Below are 16,958 nucleotides of genomic sequence, written 5' to 3'. Positions count from 1 at the left end.
CATTGAGTATTATCACTTTATCATATCGTTCAGTTTTGGTCCATGACGGATTCCAAATGTGTGAATTAATGAGCCTGGCGTATCTAAACTTTTGCTCATGATTTGTCAATTTCATCTGTTGCTTCATCAAAATCTACTAATGGTGAATCTTTTTAGCAGGCCAACTCCAAGAGAGCTTAGAGGATGCAAATGCTGGGGCTAAAGAGTACCTGAAGCTGGCCAAAGGCGTTCCAATGGAGGGTCTTGAGTGCTTGGTGACCACCACCACTTCTCTTCCCCATCAGCGAGCCGTCGTGACGATGCAGAGGAGACGACAAAACTCTTCTGGTGGCCACCCGTCGAGTAGCTGCCAGAACCACCACCATCCCCCCAACTATTACCTTTCTCACCCTACTGGTATCTCTGCTGTCAAAACCGTTGTCATCCCTCTGAGCAGCCAGAACAGTAACACCATCAATAGCACTGCCAACAACACCAACAACAGCACCACCACCACCAACAACAACAACAACGAAGCTTCTTCTTCGGGTTCCAACAATGAACTGAGTACCTTACTGCCAGTTTCCCTGGGGACTCAGTCTGCAGCTGAAGGATCAACTGAACTGGTTCGCCAAAGCAGTACTGAGAGGAGAAGTAGTGGTGATCTGCGCAACACCCGTTCACGCCACAGGCGTTTGAAACGATCGGCACATGGAGGTGCACTCAGGGCGGGCTCAATAACGTCAAGGGGGAGTGTGAGTAGCCGAGGGGGAAGGGAGGACGTATCAATCATTGGCCCCTCTCTGTCCACACTGGCTGCTGCAGTCCCTATGAACCCAAAGGCCCACATAGCAACCTCGCATGATGACACGACAGAAGGTGCCATGCACACGTTCCAAGATGAGTTTGGGAATTGGCGGACATACACTTTTGATGAGCGAGGCACTGGCACAGCCTCGACTGTGTCAGCCTTCATTGAAGGACGTTTGCTACACTTCATGAACGATCCATCTTGGTTCGAAGCCCATTTTAGTGAATCTAATGGGCCAGGCAGGAATGCCAAGTCATCCCAATCAGTGTCTGCTACAACGTCTGCCACGGCAATGGTGGATTCGCGTAGTAACTCATCTGTTTCCCTCAACTCCAGTCTAACAGTTGTGCTTGACAGCCCGGCCGCTCGTGCAATGGGTCGAGGTGTGCCGGTGGCAAAAGTTGTTCCTACCCCCAGCGTTCACTCCCCATCCCTGGCCCCTGGCATGTCAGGAAGCAACGGACCAATCAACCGTCCTGTCGGCTGCATGTACATATTCGAGTCGGGCCCTCCTCTTCGGTCTTCGTCAGTGGGTGGGGTGCTGAGGCCCTCACGTAACCCCATGAATGTGTTTGCTGAGACTCTGCGGCAGGCAGTGACTGTTCATGGGAACGACAGCATTGGTGTGGGCTCATCGGCAGTCGGTGTGGTAAATGGCGGTCGATCTTTGAGCTCTCAGGCTGATACAGACACAGACATAACCATGTCGAGGAACCATTTGAGGTTTGAGGCCCTGGCTGCCTCATCTGCCCTCTCCTCTGGTATGCATCGTCGTCCAAAACACTTCTATCGCATGCGATTCCTACCCTGTGTTCGAAATGCCACCTTCAAAGTTCATTTTGACCGTTTGGCTCTCCTGGCTCTCCTGGACCGCAATAAGACAAGAACTGAGGCAGCTCTTTCGGCAATCCTAGCCGTTGGAGTTGCGGCACTGGGTTCTGCCCTGCTGGCAAGGGGTCTCTTTGCGGACCTGCTAGTCTTCCTATTTTGTTTTGTGATGGCCGGGTGTCAGTATTCCCTCCTGAAGAGTGTTCAGCCTGATGCCGCCTCGCCCACCCATGGTCACAATCGAATTGTGGCTTTCAGTCGACCCGTATACTTCTGCCTTTGTGCGAGTATTGCTCTGTTGTTAGATGTAGGACTGGAAATGTCGGATAATAACCCTAACCCGTTGCCCTCGTTTTATGGTTTCACTTTCACGGGGGCTGAGCTCATGCGGGTCTTTCGTGATGGTTTCGTCGTCTTCCTTTTGTGCTTTCCAATCACCTTTAGTTTGGGTTTGCTCCCACAGACTGACACTTTCTGTATGTACTTATTTGAGCAAATCGAGATGCATGTGTTCGGGGGCAATGCAGCCTCCAGCCTCTTGGCTGCCTTTCATTGCATTTTGAGGTCTACTCTCGCCGTAGCCTTCCTGTATGGCTTTGCATTTGGGGCACTCTCGGAGCAAAAGGGTTCCCAGCATCTTTTGTTTTCCATATTTTGTGGACTGCTCGTGGCTACGGCATATCACCTCAGCCGAAGTGCTTCGGACCCATCGGTCGTCTGGAGCATAGTCAAGAATTTGCTGTGGCCCGAAGAAGATGACTCTGAGAGTGGATCAGAGGGTGTACCTGATGAAGAGAGGCCTCAGAAGTACAGTGGCACCGGTGGAGAAAGGGCACCAAAGGAAGAGGACAAGACAAAGGAGGCGATCATTGACCGCTCCATGGGCGATGCCCCGCCTGCTTCCTTGCCTCCGACCTCAAGTAGCCCTACCCCTCCTACTCAGGAGGATGAGGATCCAGTTGATCCCTTGCCGGCAAGACTCAGAGCCACGGTTCACACTAGACTACGATCTGACCTCGTTGTTTGTGCTCTTACGGCCATTGTAGTCACTAGCGTGCATGCCAGCACTGTTTTCTCTGCCCTCTCCCCCGAGTTGGGGCCTGTCCTCTGGGCTGCGGCTTGTGCCCTGGGGTTGGCCTTGCACTACATTACCCCGCAGCTACGCAAGCAGCTGCCCTGGCTATGCATCGCTCATCCCATCTGTCGATCTGCCGAAAAGAATCGGTTTGAGGCCCAGGGTGCTGCGAGAGTCATGTGGTTTGAGCGTGCATATGTTCTGCTATGCTTCCTCGAGAAGAATCTGCTGTACCCGGTGCTGTTCCTGGCGGCGCTAACCGAAGATGCCTTCCCGTTGGTGACCAAGTGGGGGCCTCTGGGTGGTCCTCTCATCATCACTATCTGTGGCCTCAAGTGCTTCAGGCGTGCCTTTTCTGACCCTGCACCACAACACCTTGTGCTGGCCTTCACAGCGCTGCTTTTCCGCGTGGACTTTGCCTCCAGCCCTCAAGGCCCCACTTCAGAAACTTTTCTTGTTGACTACTTCATCACTGGGATTGCCTTCTCTAAAGCTCAGGAACTCTTGCTGAAAGTAAGCTCTTCTTTTGCCTTTAATTGGTAAAAGTTTTAAGGCATTTAATTTTCTGTGGTATGGTAGTATCAAAATTTATTAGTAAGTATTTTATTTTATTGTGTTCTGGGACCAGTGGGTTAAAAAAATTAAATTCATATTAAAATGTGGGGAAAGATTCAATTTTAATTTAAGAATTTAGACTTGTGTACCAGGTATTTGTTTCATTTAACAAACTGTGAGTTATGCTTTTCAAATTTCTTTAGATTGCTTGGTTTTCTATCTCAATGCTATAACTTCTAAATTGATTCACTATAGAGCATTTTTTTAGACTTATGACTAGATTTCGTTATTTGTTTCAAATCACTATTACAAAAACAAAAGTTGCCCTTGTTGAAAATAGATTACTTGCTAGTGTTCCTGGATTGTTGTTCAGGCTTAAATGGCATTAAAGGCTTTTAAGTTGCTTGATCAGTCGTATTTGATGTGTGTAATGTTGATTTTAGCATATTAAAATTCTTCTGTACCATTTCTATCATGTTTTTAAAGCTGTAGGATGATCATATTGAAATGAATTCATGATCTGAAAGGTTATGAACTTGATTTCAATTTTTCTGTAATAATGACAATTTTAGATTATTTGCAAAAATAGCCATAGTTATGTTTGTTTAGTGATTTTTTGTGGTTGTTTAACTACCTTACACAGTAACAACAATGCAAAAAGGGCATGATTTCTCAGTTCCTAAGAGCTGTTGCTGTATCAAGCTTCCACTATAATGAAACTTGTCTTGTCCTCTGGATAATAATTTGTTTTGCAAGAGTGAAGACAATTGCTGAGATGCTTTACTTAAAAAACTGGCTTTTAAATTGTAGAGCAGGTCAAAATGATTTTGATAGGAAGTGATTTTGGGATGAATGATATGTCAATGAACTTTTTTAATTGACCAATCGCTGCTGATGACCAATTTTAGTGTCAGTGGATTGCAGTCTTAGTTATGTGACTTATTTCATTTTAATTAGAATCCATTGACCTGTAGCATTAGAAAATTTTTAATGATTTTGGCTACCCTGCATCATAAATTTTTCTGCTACTTATGGCATTCCTTTTCAGGTTCAGTTTGTGGTCACCTACATAGCTCCATGGCAGATAACTTGGGGTTCAGCCTTCCATGCTTTTGCTCAGCCCTTCAGTGTGCCGCACTCGGCCATGTTGTTTGTTCAAGCTGCTCTCTCGGCTCTTCTGTCGACGCCCCTCAATCCATTCCTTGGATCTGCCATATTCCTCACCTCCTACGTTCGACCCATCAAATTCTGGGAACGGGACTACAATACTCGCCGCGTGGATCACTCCAACACTCGCCTCTCCTCTCACCTTGAACGGAACCTGGGTGCTGACGATAATAACCTAAACTCAATATTTTATGAGCACTTGACTCGCTCTCTGCAGCAATCACTCTGTGGAGACCTAATCATGGGTGAGTGTTCTGTGCTGAAGCACATCATCCAGATGTAGTCTAGGTGTATGGATAACATGAGAAGAAGGGTCTGAGCCATAATATTGGACATTTATAATTGAAATTAGTTAATTTTTGTCACTTTTTGCTGAAATTTATGAATTCAAATGTAGGTGTTGACGGTTGGCAAAAGATTCAACTTATGATCACTTTTGTATTCTGTAATATGACTTAAAATGTGTGGTTGGCTCTCCATGGCTTTACTTAAGACACAATGTAATAAAAAATGGGTGACATTGCCATTTTACAGCCAATCATGGGTTTAAAAAACCTAAATGTTTGCATTTTCTGAGGAAATATTAATGGAATATGAAAGTTGAGTCTCTTTTGTAAATCTAAAGTTCAAATTGGAATTAGGTATGTGCATATTCAATATTTTGGACTGTAGTGATAATTTTAGCCATGTGAAGGAGATAAAATGATCACCCTTGCCTCTTTGCTGGTTCTGGTATTTGTGAAGTGTTTGTGGGTGGATAACTCATGTAATTTTTTCTCTGACATTTCAGGGCGATGGGGACCTGTGTCTCAGGGCGACTGCTTTGTCTTGGCATCGGATTACCTCAATTGTTTGGTGCACATAATTGAATTGGGCAATGGTTTGGTGACCTTTCAAATGAGGGGTTTGGAATTCCATGGGACATACTGCCAGCAGAGGGAAGTCGAAGCAATATCTGAAGGAGTTGAGGAGAATGATGGTATGTTATGGGGTTGGAATATTAATCCAAGGCTCCCCATATAACTTATTAAATGATTTATGCTGTATGGTTCAAAATCATGAATCAGCAATTTCATGCATTTTCTGCCCCGTGGAGCAGAGAAGCTTTTGAATTTCTTTAAGCTTATAATATTGTGAATCATGATAGCTCGTTGATACAGTAAAACCTCTGTACCTCTAAAATGTAGTGAACCTGTTTACATCATAAACCTCCATTCTTCATACCACCCCTATGGTCCCATCAGATTTACATGTAAAGTTAGAGGCAAACCTCTTTGTAGTGAACCTCTTTATCTCGCAAAACCTCCACTTATCATACCAAGGAGACACCCCTGAGACGGCCTAACTACCACCGCAAATGATACCAAGACAATTAGAGACCATTAATGCTGCTGCGATTACGTTCATGGAATGACATTTTCAGGGATAAATGTTTCACCTGTATTTTTTTTCTTATACACCTTTATCATGGCTTAATTTTCACGTTAACCATTAGATATGGCCATTTTAGTAAATAAGAAAAAATATATCCAACTATCCTAATCATTTTAAGTGATTGTTGAATTAAGAGAGATCACATCGTTTCCTCTCAAATCACGGCAAAATCATGCGATAGTGCTGGCTTTCTGTAATTATTAAATAATAAATATATGTTTACCAATGCATGCATCTTTGTTTAAACGCATAAATATAATGGTTTAAAAGACCGTAGTTCCTTCATTTCCGAAGGATATGAAGGAACTACTAAGGAAAAAATGGTGCCTATCACTAAAACCTCTCTATAGTGAACCTCCATACATCAAATTGCCCAAATTTTGGTCCCCTACATTACAATATAAAGAGGTTTTACTGTATTGAAGATGTCTGATTTTCCTGTAATTGAGTATTGGCAGAAAGGTGTCAGAGTTGGCCTCAGAAGGGACTGCAGAATTGGGAATATTGAAATTTCATGAAGGAGGTTTTAGTTTTGAATCTATGGTGGTGTAATTCAAGTTAACTTGGTTATTCATGTGAATTCTCATATAGTGCTTGCACATATGTGCTCATGTGAACAACAAAATTTGTGGATTTTGCCAGGAATGAATGTAATCGAGATGTTGCCATATTTCTTGCGGTTTGTCAGTTTTACAATGATATTTCACATAGGCACTTTTAAATTAAAAAAAAAATTGGCAGTGCTGCATATGGTAATCAGACCTTTTTTCAAAAAAAACTCTTGAGTGAGACTGGGAGAGATCATGAATGCCTGTTTGTCATACCATTTTTCTGAACTGATGGCGGCTGGGTGGAAAATAGCTAGTAGCCAATCAGAAGCGCTGCCCCTTCCACCTCTCCCTTCCCCTCCATCCCCTTCCCTTTTCCGCTCCGCTCCCCTCCATCCGGCCGACCGGCGTTGCCAGCCTTGAAAATAACGGTACTTTCGGGGGCGGCGGAAGATTCTCGGACGAATGCTGAGCTATTCGATTTGGCAACACTGCTAGCTGGAGAGCAATCTGCACTGCACGGAGTTCGGAAAGATACTGCGGGCTCCTACACACTTTCTACTATCGCTCTCCTGTGATTGGCTAGAAGAGTGGGTGGGTTTCGAGCACGCTCAAGGTCAGCCGCCATCAGTTCAGAAAAATGTAGTAGAATACCAAAAAGCTATTACATACTAACAAGCGTGCATCCCTCTCTCTGGTGCACCTACTCTGGTCCTGTGGACTACATTAATTTCAATGAAGCAATATCAACAGCAATCATTCATCAAGCAACCTGCTGTAAGGGAGGCAGGCCACTGAAATTTAAAATGCCAGTTATTTTGATCGGATAGATATTTAATAGCCTTAACATTTTTGAAAAAGGCTTTTTGCAATAGCTATATGTAGTGTATTCTGATTGACGAAATTGGTATCATTTGCATTTTTAAATTCCCTGTATCCTATTCAATGAGACTTCAAACCAAAATTTTCAAGTCGTCAAAATGAATTGTTCTTATTGTTTTTCCACTACAAGTCCTTGTTGAATTGGACATCAGTCTCCAGTCCCAAGCATTAAAGTTGTTGCAAAATGGGTGTTCATCCAATCGTTAGTCGACAGTCTCCACCCCTATTTCATTTCCACTACTTATCCCCAACTCATGTATTCACTTTTTTCCTGTGGACATTAATCACATATAAAATGGCTGCAGAAACAATAGGAAGTATTTGCGTGGGCCAGCAAATAGTGAGTGTGATTCTTAATATTCATGAAAACGCATATAATCATTTGTGGCCTACTGTGGCAAAATCTTATAAACTGGCTGAATGTAGTAATGTTGTAGACTTGAACATAAATAGAGAGAAAAGGCACGTTAATGGAAAGGAAAGATTTGGGTGCATGAAAAGGGAGACTAGGGTGGTGGAGTGTAGGTAATGAAAGGTAGATAATACAAAGAATGGTCCATTGAACATCAACTAATTGGTGCTTAAGTGAATGAATGCTTTATATTATAATCAGTAAAGAATTTCATTTTGGGTGCCTTGCGTCGACGGATTGTTTTTACCAGTTTGCCACATTTTTTTTCTTTTCTTTTATTAATACTGCTAATACATTTTTAATTTTGCAGGGTTTTGTTGCTGTGAGTTGGGACATTTTCCTCACATGTTAAGTATGAACGCTGCGTTCAGCCAGCGTTGGCTGGCATGGGAAGTTACTGCTGCCAATTACATTTTGGAGGGTTACAGCATATCGGATAATTCTGCAGTGTCCATGCTTCAAGTGTTTGACTTCCGTAAAGTCCTCATCACATACTACGTGAAGGTTTGTTATTTTTTATCATTCTAACTCTTTCTATTTTCATTTCTGTTTGTGTAATATGTTTATATCAGCTGATGTGTGTACTTTCTCACTAATATATTGGATTTCTAAATTTCACCTTAACACGCATTGGAAAATCAAAATTTGAAAGGTGACTACAATTTTCAACTACCTAAAAAACAATGTTTTCTTTCTTTTGCAGAGTATAATTTTTTATGCAGTGAGATCTTCAAGACTGGATGAGTGGCTGAATTCTGCAACTATTCTGGAGGCATTAAGGCCAACCCTGGACCGTGGGTTTGTGGATTTAGACCCTGTGTTCAACATGAACATTGATGAGGATTATGATTTTCGAGCATCAGGGGTTACTAGAGCTAGCTTTTGCAATGTGTATCTGGACTGGATTCAGTTTTGTGCTGATAAGCGAGAAAAGGTTAGTTTTTGGCACATTCGGAAAAATTTAATAGTTGGTTGCATCTCATTAAATGATTATTAGATTTATAAACCTTACAGCATTAAAAATTTTATGATAATTCTGTTACCGGAATAAAAGTGAGAACTTATTCATCATTAATGGTATTGCAATACATTTTTAGCTGAAAAATTATTGTCAGTCTGTCACTCAATCAATTTTCCATGCATTTATAATATATTTCATGGCATATACTTGCACATTATTTGATTATCAAGCATGAGTCGTGAATGATTCTAAATTGTGGATATGTGGACCGAGGGTTCATTTAAATTTTCCTTAGTCGTTAGAGGGTAAGATCAAATTTTGAATGTATGTCATCTACTTGGCCACTTGGGGGCATCTGTGCTAACAGGAATAATTTCTGTTGCTTTGCAGTCCATCGAATGCGGGAGGGATTCTGTTTTGGTGTCCCTCTGCTTTGCATTGAGCCTCTTGGGTCGAAGGACTCTTGGAGCTGCATCTCATAACACTGTTTCCAGGTAATTTGCTAACACACTATTTTCTATAGCAATTAATCAATTCAACAGGGAAAATTTATATTCTTTACCATATTTGAGAGAAACCTAAGCATCAAATGGAAGTCGCTTAATTTAGGATTTTTTTGGCACCAAAAATTTTACTCTTGATGATATTTGATCAAAGCTATTCCTAGATGAAATATTATTTTGAATTCCTTTTATTTTAAATTTATTGTGCATACTGTATTTGGAAAATATTTGCAATTTTGCATTGTCAGAAAATTTCACAAATCTGCCTAATAATAATTTCAATTAGGTGAAACAATACAGAATTGATAATCTCAGTGATGGTGTTGTTGTGGCTAAACTTTGGTGAGCTGAGAATTTTAAATCAATCCTCATTGAGTGATATTCAAGAAATCATCAGTTATTTTTAAGATATATCACCTCCATGGTTTATTCTTTATCTTACATGTTATTAGAGTATTCAGTGTAGTGTCCAATGTGTGTTCTATTTTTTGACCTTCCCATGATTGTAGGGAAACAAGTACACAAGGCTAGATTGTTCATCTTGTCATGATGCACCATCTGCCACCTTCGAAACTAAATTTTGATGATGGTTGCGTTGAAAAATTTAAATGAATTTGAATTAATGAATTTTACACTCCTTGCAAGTAGACACTTATTATCTGGGAAAAATTAGAGTATAAATTGTGGGCTATAATTAGGGACGTGAAAATCAAACTTCGTTGAAGGGAAAAATTCTTCTCCAGGATCTACTATGCCTTACTGAATTTTTCTATGAAATTCCTACATATGACTGCTTTGCCACTCATATGAAGTCATGTAATTTTTTAAAAAATTCTCTGAAAAAAATCTTTTGAATTCTCTGGAATTTAAAAAAAAATTGAAGTTCGTGAAAACTGGAAATTGGGTGTGGAAAGTTAGTATAAACCCTGGAGCAATTATTGTTTTTGCTCTGATTGTTCCCTATATCCTGATAGGTTATCTGAATTGGGATTAAGGGGTTGGTAGTTCTCTCATCGTTTTATTAAACTGTGCTCTTATTGAGTATACTTGGTGACTATCTGTGAGTTATAGCTGGGTATTTCCTATCCACTCTGCGGTAGTGTGGAGTTCTTCCTCTACGGCCTGCACGCCCTCTTCAAGGGAGACTTCCGCATCACGTCGGCTCGGGACGAGTGGGTCTTCTCGGACATGGAACTGTTGCGCAGGGTTGTTGCCCCTGGAGTTCGCATGTCGCTGAAGCTGCACCAGGACCACTTCATGGCACCAGAGGAGTACGAGGACCCAGCCGCCTTGCATGCTGCCATCTCGGCCCACGATCGCTCGCTCGTCATATCGCACGAGGGTGACCCAGTGTGGCGCAATGCTGTGCTCTCGGGAACACCTTCCCTTCTTGCTCTCAGGTGATACAAATTTGCCATTTTGAGGGCAAAGAGAAGTGACCCTCATGTTTGTTGTTTGTGTATTCATTTGCTGGGGAAAATTAATGCAATGTATTTCTGATAATTTCCTTTTCCCTGCTAATGCATGAGGTAGTTGCCAATTTTTTCCCCCTTATCTCTTGCAAAATGTCATACTGCCTGAAAATTTGTGTGACACTGATTAATTTAATATTTTCTCTAGATATATATCCTAGTTAATTTAAGAATGAAAATCTGTGCCCTATGAAAAAAAGTCTAGGCTTTAAGAGAATGCTGGTAAATTGTATGTGTTGAAGATTCACATTTTTTCATGTGGGTGGATAATGTCCAGAGTAAAACTAGAAAGAGAAGATGATGTTACAGATATTGTATTTTAGTGTGAGAATCTTGACTCTTTAGTTTTAAGTGTACCATAATTTGTGAATGTAAGCCACATGCATTAAATGAGTTCTTCATGGCGGGGCACATGTGGCAATTAATGGATTCTTGAAGCATTATGCAAAATACTCGAGCTTTGAACACATCAAATGGATGACTCCGGAAGCATATGTTTGATTGATTGTCTTTCATCAATTTGCTAACATTTTTTTCAGGCTTGAAGTGGCTGTACTGTGATATAATGATTCACTGGCCCTTGCCACTTATTTCCTGACGATATGCAAGAGTTTCTTATGAAAAAATGTGGCAGAGCCCACCATTTTGCCCATTTAATTTTTTTCCCGAGCAATCTTGGATTGTTTAATTTTTTCCTCTTGGCAAATACTCTAGGCTTTTGACTAAAATTCTAGAAAAATTCCCGCCTTATACAAGGCTTTGAAGACAACTTCTCTGACCCGAAGCTCTCCGATATGCAAAAAAAAGTTTGATTGATCTCCCGTATTCTACATTCTATTAATTATCATAATTTCAATGATGGTGTAAGGTATTGAGATGGTTTCCATCAGGAATAATGTGAATAATCCTCTATTAATATAGCATTGGAAAAATTTGTGTTACTATCATTTTTTGTTGTATTGTTTAACTATTATATTCAATGCCCATTCCAGATCTTCTCTCCATCTATGGCTAATCATAATATAAGTTATTAATTTTCTTTGATAGGCATGTCCTTGACGATGGCTCAGATGAGTACAAAATAATTATGCTCAACAAACGCTTTTTGAACTTCCGTGTTATCAAAGTGAACCGCGAGTGTGTCCGTGGATTGTGGGCTGGACAGCAGCAAGAACTTGTCTACCTGAGGAACCGTAATCCTGAACGAGGCAGCATACAAAATGCTAAGCAGGTATGGCATTGTCTGGATGATACCAATAAATGAAATGCTTGAAAGAAATATCCATTCCCAGAGTGAATTAGTTGCGATTCTCAGAAGGAGTGGATATTCTTTCATTTCATCTCTTTTCATATTCATTCGAGCTTCTGTTGTCAGTCTGTTGGAAATATCCTCCAGTGTGTGTTAAGGTAACTTGTGTGATGATTTTATGTCTCTCTGATGGTCATGTTTCCAGCGTGAGAGTTGAATTTATTCATTTTTTGTAATTTACCATTCCTCACAAACGTGACATCATGCAAAAAAGACCTTAAGCCGCACATCTCATCCAATTTAAAACAATGTAATAGTAGACAATCATTCCAAACTTTTGCTCTTATGGCTTAAGAAGCTTTTTTATTTCCTTTTTTTTAATCGTATCTAATGATAAGAAGCTTGAAATTATATTGTTACCATGACTGGCTGATTTTAGGCAGTTTCTTGTAATGCAAGGATTTCTTGTAAGTAATCTTGTCATCTACGTAAGGATTTAAAACTAAGAAAATGGTAAAATTTTCAATTAAAATCGAATGAAAAGCTGTGCATGGTGAAGAAGTAGCTTGAGCTATCATTCTTGAAGCCCTGAAAAGCAATCGCCCTGATCACTAGTGCAGTAAATATGGTTCGTGATTAAGTATTTCTGCGCAAGACAATCATGAAATTTTTACTGAGTGCTGACATGAGTGGAAAATAAATTTCTAAAACATTTAATGGACAGATATTTTATATTTTAACCTTTCAATAGAGTTGTAATTTGTTTAACTGAGAAAATACTGGAAATTATGATTTAGAAATGTATCAGATTCATTTCACTCTTTAGTTTCTTTTGCTCACACACAGTTTGAACTGCCTTGTCAGATGTTTTCACTAAGCCATTAAGTGAGAGTAGGTAGTTGAAGTTACAATGTGAAATGTTAAAAAAAGTCTGCTCTATTCTCTTTTAGATGAAGGCTGCTCTTGGCCAATCACCCATCTAATGGAATTGAGATTTATCTCGTTGTTTTTTCGCATTAATTTTTTGTTTAAAGCTTCATTCTTTTCATCAGAAATAAAAATCACCCTCAGTAATGGTCAATTAAATATTTCTAAAATGGATCGGTTCCACGTTGTTAAGTTTCAAATTTTACTTGTTTAATTTTCATAGAATTAAATTACATGCATGATTGCACTGGTTATGAAATAAATTAAGCTCCTAATCCTTTCCTCAGGCTCTCAGAAACATAATCAATTCATCTTGTGACCAACCCATTGGCTATCCCATATATGTTTCACCTTTGACCACTTCATACGCTGAGACAAATGAGCAGTTGAAGAGCATTCTTGGTGGGCCGGTGAGCCTCACTGCTATGAAGGAAGTTGTCATCAGGCAGTGGCACAGGTAAGCAGAAAAAATATGTGGATGCATTCATCTAAAATTTCAATTATGAGTTCTTGCTGGAGAATACATTTAATGAAAATGGCTCGCTCTAAAATTGAGATGTTTTCAATTGTTTTTGCAGGATCCGAAGGCGATGTGGCGAAGGGTGCTCCAGCGGAGGCTCAGTGCCGCAGGATGACGGTGGGTTTGGTCACGAGGGCATGTACCCTATGGCCACAACCTCGCCAAACACGTTGGGCAACATCCATTTGGGTGAATTTAATTTGATCCACCTGTGATTCGATTGAAGCCTGATATCGTTACTTTTCTATCTTTGCTCCTCAGTCTTGTGGGTGTATTTATTCTTCATCTTTATGCTGTTACTATTGTGCTGGTAATGCTGTTCATGTGTTATTAGTGCAGTAATTGGATTGAGACTTGTTGAGGGAGATCTAGCGAGCAAACATAATCTGCCATACAAACTCTCCATGACACACATTACCACTTCTTCTAGTAGTCAAGGTGTATTATCTTTTTTCTTCTGGTGGTTGTGATTATTATACTGATCAGTAACCCGGAATTGTACATACTTGAATAGTCTCTGGATGTAGTGGACTGCACTTCTTTGTGGAGAAAAATGGGGATAAAAGCTTATAGAGTTTTGCAGGGTAATTTTATGAGTTGGAGGTGTTATGTCAAAATATGTTTGGAGTATGTTTCTTTTACACTCAGTTGAATTGTCATTTGCCACAAAAAAATAACCTACCAATTACATATCTTTATTATTGTTTCATCTCTCAACTTGCTTGTAGTTTCTGTGGTAGTGATATTTTTTCCTTTTACCGTTCTTTTATGCAATGGTTATGATTTTATAAATGTTCTCTATGCATCTCTTATTTTATAATTAGAGAATGCCTATTTCTAATACAAAAATTAATTAGATTCTGAGCATGCTAAGTGTTTATGAGATTATTGAATGTGAATTCAGTGTAGAAGTTGTTATCCAGATATTTCATTCATTTTGTTCTATATTGACTTTTGAGTCTATGAATGCAAGATCTGTATATATAAGCATTTTCAGTGAAATGTTAACATATCAATAATTATAGCATGCTTCCAGAACAGGATTGAATTTTCACGAAAATGTTACATAATGAGAAAATTTATTCCTCAATTTTCTTGAAAGTGCTTTTTTCCTGTACAAGAACGAGAGGAGTGCCGTCCTGATTTTGTGTGTGTGTATTCATTTGTAGGCTATGGCCACCACCCGGGTGTGATGGGCCACGGCACCATGGGCAGCCAGTCGATGGACATTGGCCAGGTGGGTGGGGGTGGAAGTGTGGGGAGGGGGGGCAGTCTTGGGCGAGGGGGCGGCGGCTCACTGACTGCCAACAGGGGGAGTGTGGCGTCCAACGCCAGTGCCTCCCTCGGCAAGCCTTCGAGTTCCACACTGGCGAGCCTGGCGGGATTCCTGGCAGAGGGGGCAGCGGCGGCCGTCTCCGCCAAGGAATCGAGCGTATGCAAGGAGAGGGAGAACCTTGCCCCTCCCCCCTTGCCCCCTGCCTCGGAGCCGGTGGCTGAAAAGGAGCCTGTCTACCAAAGAGTGAGGGTGAGTGACCATATAGGCAATATATTTTCTCAAATGAAAATTAATAATTTACCCCGAAAGAAAGCAGATGTAATGGACCATATTCTAAAATTGTCGGAGAGAGAGAACACTCAGTTGTTCTTAATTTTTGTCGAATTGTGCATGCTCTCCTCTCCCCCAATAGTTTCGCTCAGAGCCCATTCTGTTGGTCACACACCATGCTACTCTGATGATATGACAATACTAACCCCCCCATCATTGTGAGCCAGCATCAGTCCTACATTCGTAATCATTACCTCAATAATGGGAGTTCTTTCGTAGGCCGACACCTTGTGGCCTTTCTCTCAACTACTACTAAACAGTGACCTCTCTTTCACCTCACTCTCCGCCTCCATTCAGTTCTGAGTGCCCATTGCAAATTGGCCTCTAATGAGGGCTAAAGCCATGGAAAGCACCTCCTAAACTCCAATAAAGTCACTAAACAGAGCAAAATGATGCGTGCAGGTGTCATCCAGGATGGGTTGCATGTCATTTTGAAATTACTGGTGCACTATTTGAGAGGTTCTTTAATTCTTTCTCTCTTGCATTGCAGATTGTGGATGTAAATCAGGTGTATGACGCCATCAACCTTGGTCGTAGGATTGACGTGGCGTGGCCAGATGAGAGGATGAGGGCCCGAGGAGGTCGATCCCATTGGCGGGATTGGCTCCCCGAGAAAGGAATGGAAGGACAGGTAAATCGGAGCTGGTGAAAAAATTTCTTTTCAATGAATAGTCATTCTTTTGTATATAACTTTCCCAAATCTGAAAAATAGTGGCAAACTTCATACTGATCATAAATATTTGAGGAAGCTTATGATTTTCTGTTTTTTCAATTGTCTTGCTACTTTTTAATATCAAACCTCAAATAAGCATCTTTTTACTAATTCCACTATGTACCAAGGTTCAAACCATGGATTAAAACACTGTATTTTCAACCCTACCACATAGCTTCATCCTAAAATTATCCATCAAAAGAGGCAAAATTCACTATTGGTACACCACCAATAATGTATTCGTTCATTAATCGTTAAAAATTACAATAGTGAAATCCAAGGAGACCTGAATATAAGGAAAATTGAAAGGTCTAATTAAGAAGAGAATCATGTATTGTCATCATCTGCTAATGAAATTTAGTAACTAAATCATTCTTCAGGCTGTTTGCTGATGTGGGCATGTAACACTAAAATTGGTCTTTAGAAGGGTTGGGCATAGTTGCATAAGAAGAGGAATTCAATTCAATGCTATTAGCCCTATTTCATGAAAAAAATTAAATGAATGCCAGTTTCATGATTATATTTCCATTTTTGATATCTGCTGATCAGTTGATCACCGATTCAGTCCTTTCACACTGATATTCCATGAGTGTGTTGTTACTCCAAGTTTTCATTCCATAATCAAAGGCATCCATCATGCCCAGTGGGCTGAGTCTAAATGAATGTAAGAAATATAATGACTCAAACAGGGTTCCCACTCAACCGTGAAAACCTTAAAACCGTGAATTTCGTCTACCGTGAAAAAACCGGGAAATAGCCGTGAATTTCGTCATAAAACCTTAGAAATCTCTCAAACTTGATTTTGAAAATACGATAGACAGATTAAAAGAAAAATCGATGTTTCAATCATGTTTAATGGCCGAGTCACGTGCAGATACTGTCCACGCATTTATCTGCACATGTGTATTTGAAGTGTGATTGGAAGACATTAACCCTGGAAAAAAATCAGGCACTTCTTCACTTCCCTTCCACCCTGCTCTCTCCATGTTGCCACTCTCACCCTTTAGCCGGACCTGAATTTTGCTGACTATAGGTGACGTCATAAGAGATAGCATTTCATTGCTGCGTTTGCATTCAAGGCATCTTTTGCGTTTGTTACATTATTAGCTAATGTCAGGCCGATTATTGTTACGTGATCAATATTTCTGCCATAAAATGCCTGATCTACAAACCGTGAAGTTGATGACATTTAGACCGTGAAAACCTGGAAAAAACCGTGAATTTTATAATGTAGTTAGAGTGGGAACCCTATCAAAAATCTTACATTGTAGAGCAATGGTGAGGCCAATCATTTCAAATGCACTGGGAGTGCAACAG

General features: G+C 40.5%; 1 protein-coding gene across 4 annotated transcripts in view; it reads left to right on the top strand.

Moving 5' to 3' along the window:
- The window catches only part of LOC124154444 (pecanex-like protein 1), a 64,432-nt gene that overhangs the window by 44,380 nt on the left and 3,094 nt on the right, over positions 1-16,958 (top strand). For 2 of the 4 annotated variants that reach the window (XM_046528166.1, XM_046528162.1), the window contains 12 exons: positions 160-3,206; positions 4,297-4,660; positions 5,206-5,394; positions 8,002-8,195; positions 8,395-8,625; positions 9,043-9,146; positions 10,253-10,555; positions 11,675-11,858; positions 13,091-13,260; positions 13,382-13,512; positions 14,493-14,848; positions 15,420-15,560. In XM_046528166.1, the coding sequence (XP_046384122.1) occupies positions 160-3,206; positions 4,297-4,660; positions 5,206-5,394; positions 8,002-8,195; positions 8,395-8,625; positions 9,043-9,146; positions 10,253-10,555; positions 11,675-11,858; positions 13,091-13,260; positions 13,382-13,512; positions 14,493-14,848; positions 15,420-15,560 (5,414 nt within the window). The remainder of the gene's footprint in view (positions 1-159; positions 3,207-4,296; positions 4,661-5,205; positions 5,395-8,001; positions 8,196-8,394; positions 8,626-9,042; positions 9,147-10,252; positions 10,556-11,674; positions 11,859-13,090; positions 13,261-13,381; positions 13,513-14,492; positions 14,849-15,419; positions 15,561-16,958) is intronic. The other 2 variants (XM_046528163.1, XM_046528165.1) reach the window with 2 other exon arrangements.

This window comes from Ischnura elegans, chromosome 2 (genome assembly GCF_921293095.1).
Source record: "Ischnura elegans chromosome 2, ioIscEleg1.1, whole genome shotgun sequence".
Lineage (NCBI taxonomy): Eukaryota > Metazoa > Arthropoda > Insecta > Odonata > Coenagrionidae > Ischnura > Ischnura elegans.
The sequence above is the reverse complement of the archived record's forward strand: the minus strand, read 5'-3'. Positions and strand labels throughout refer to the sequence as shown.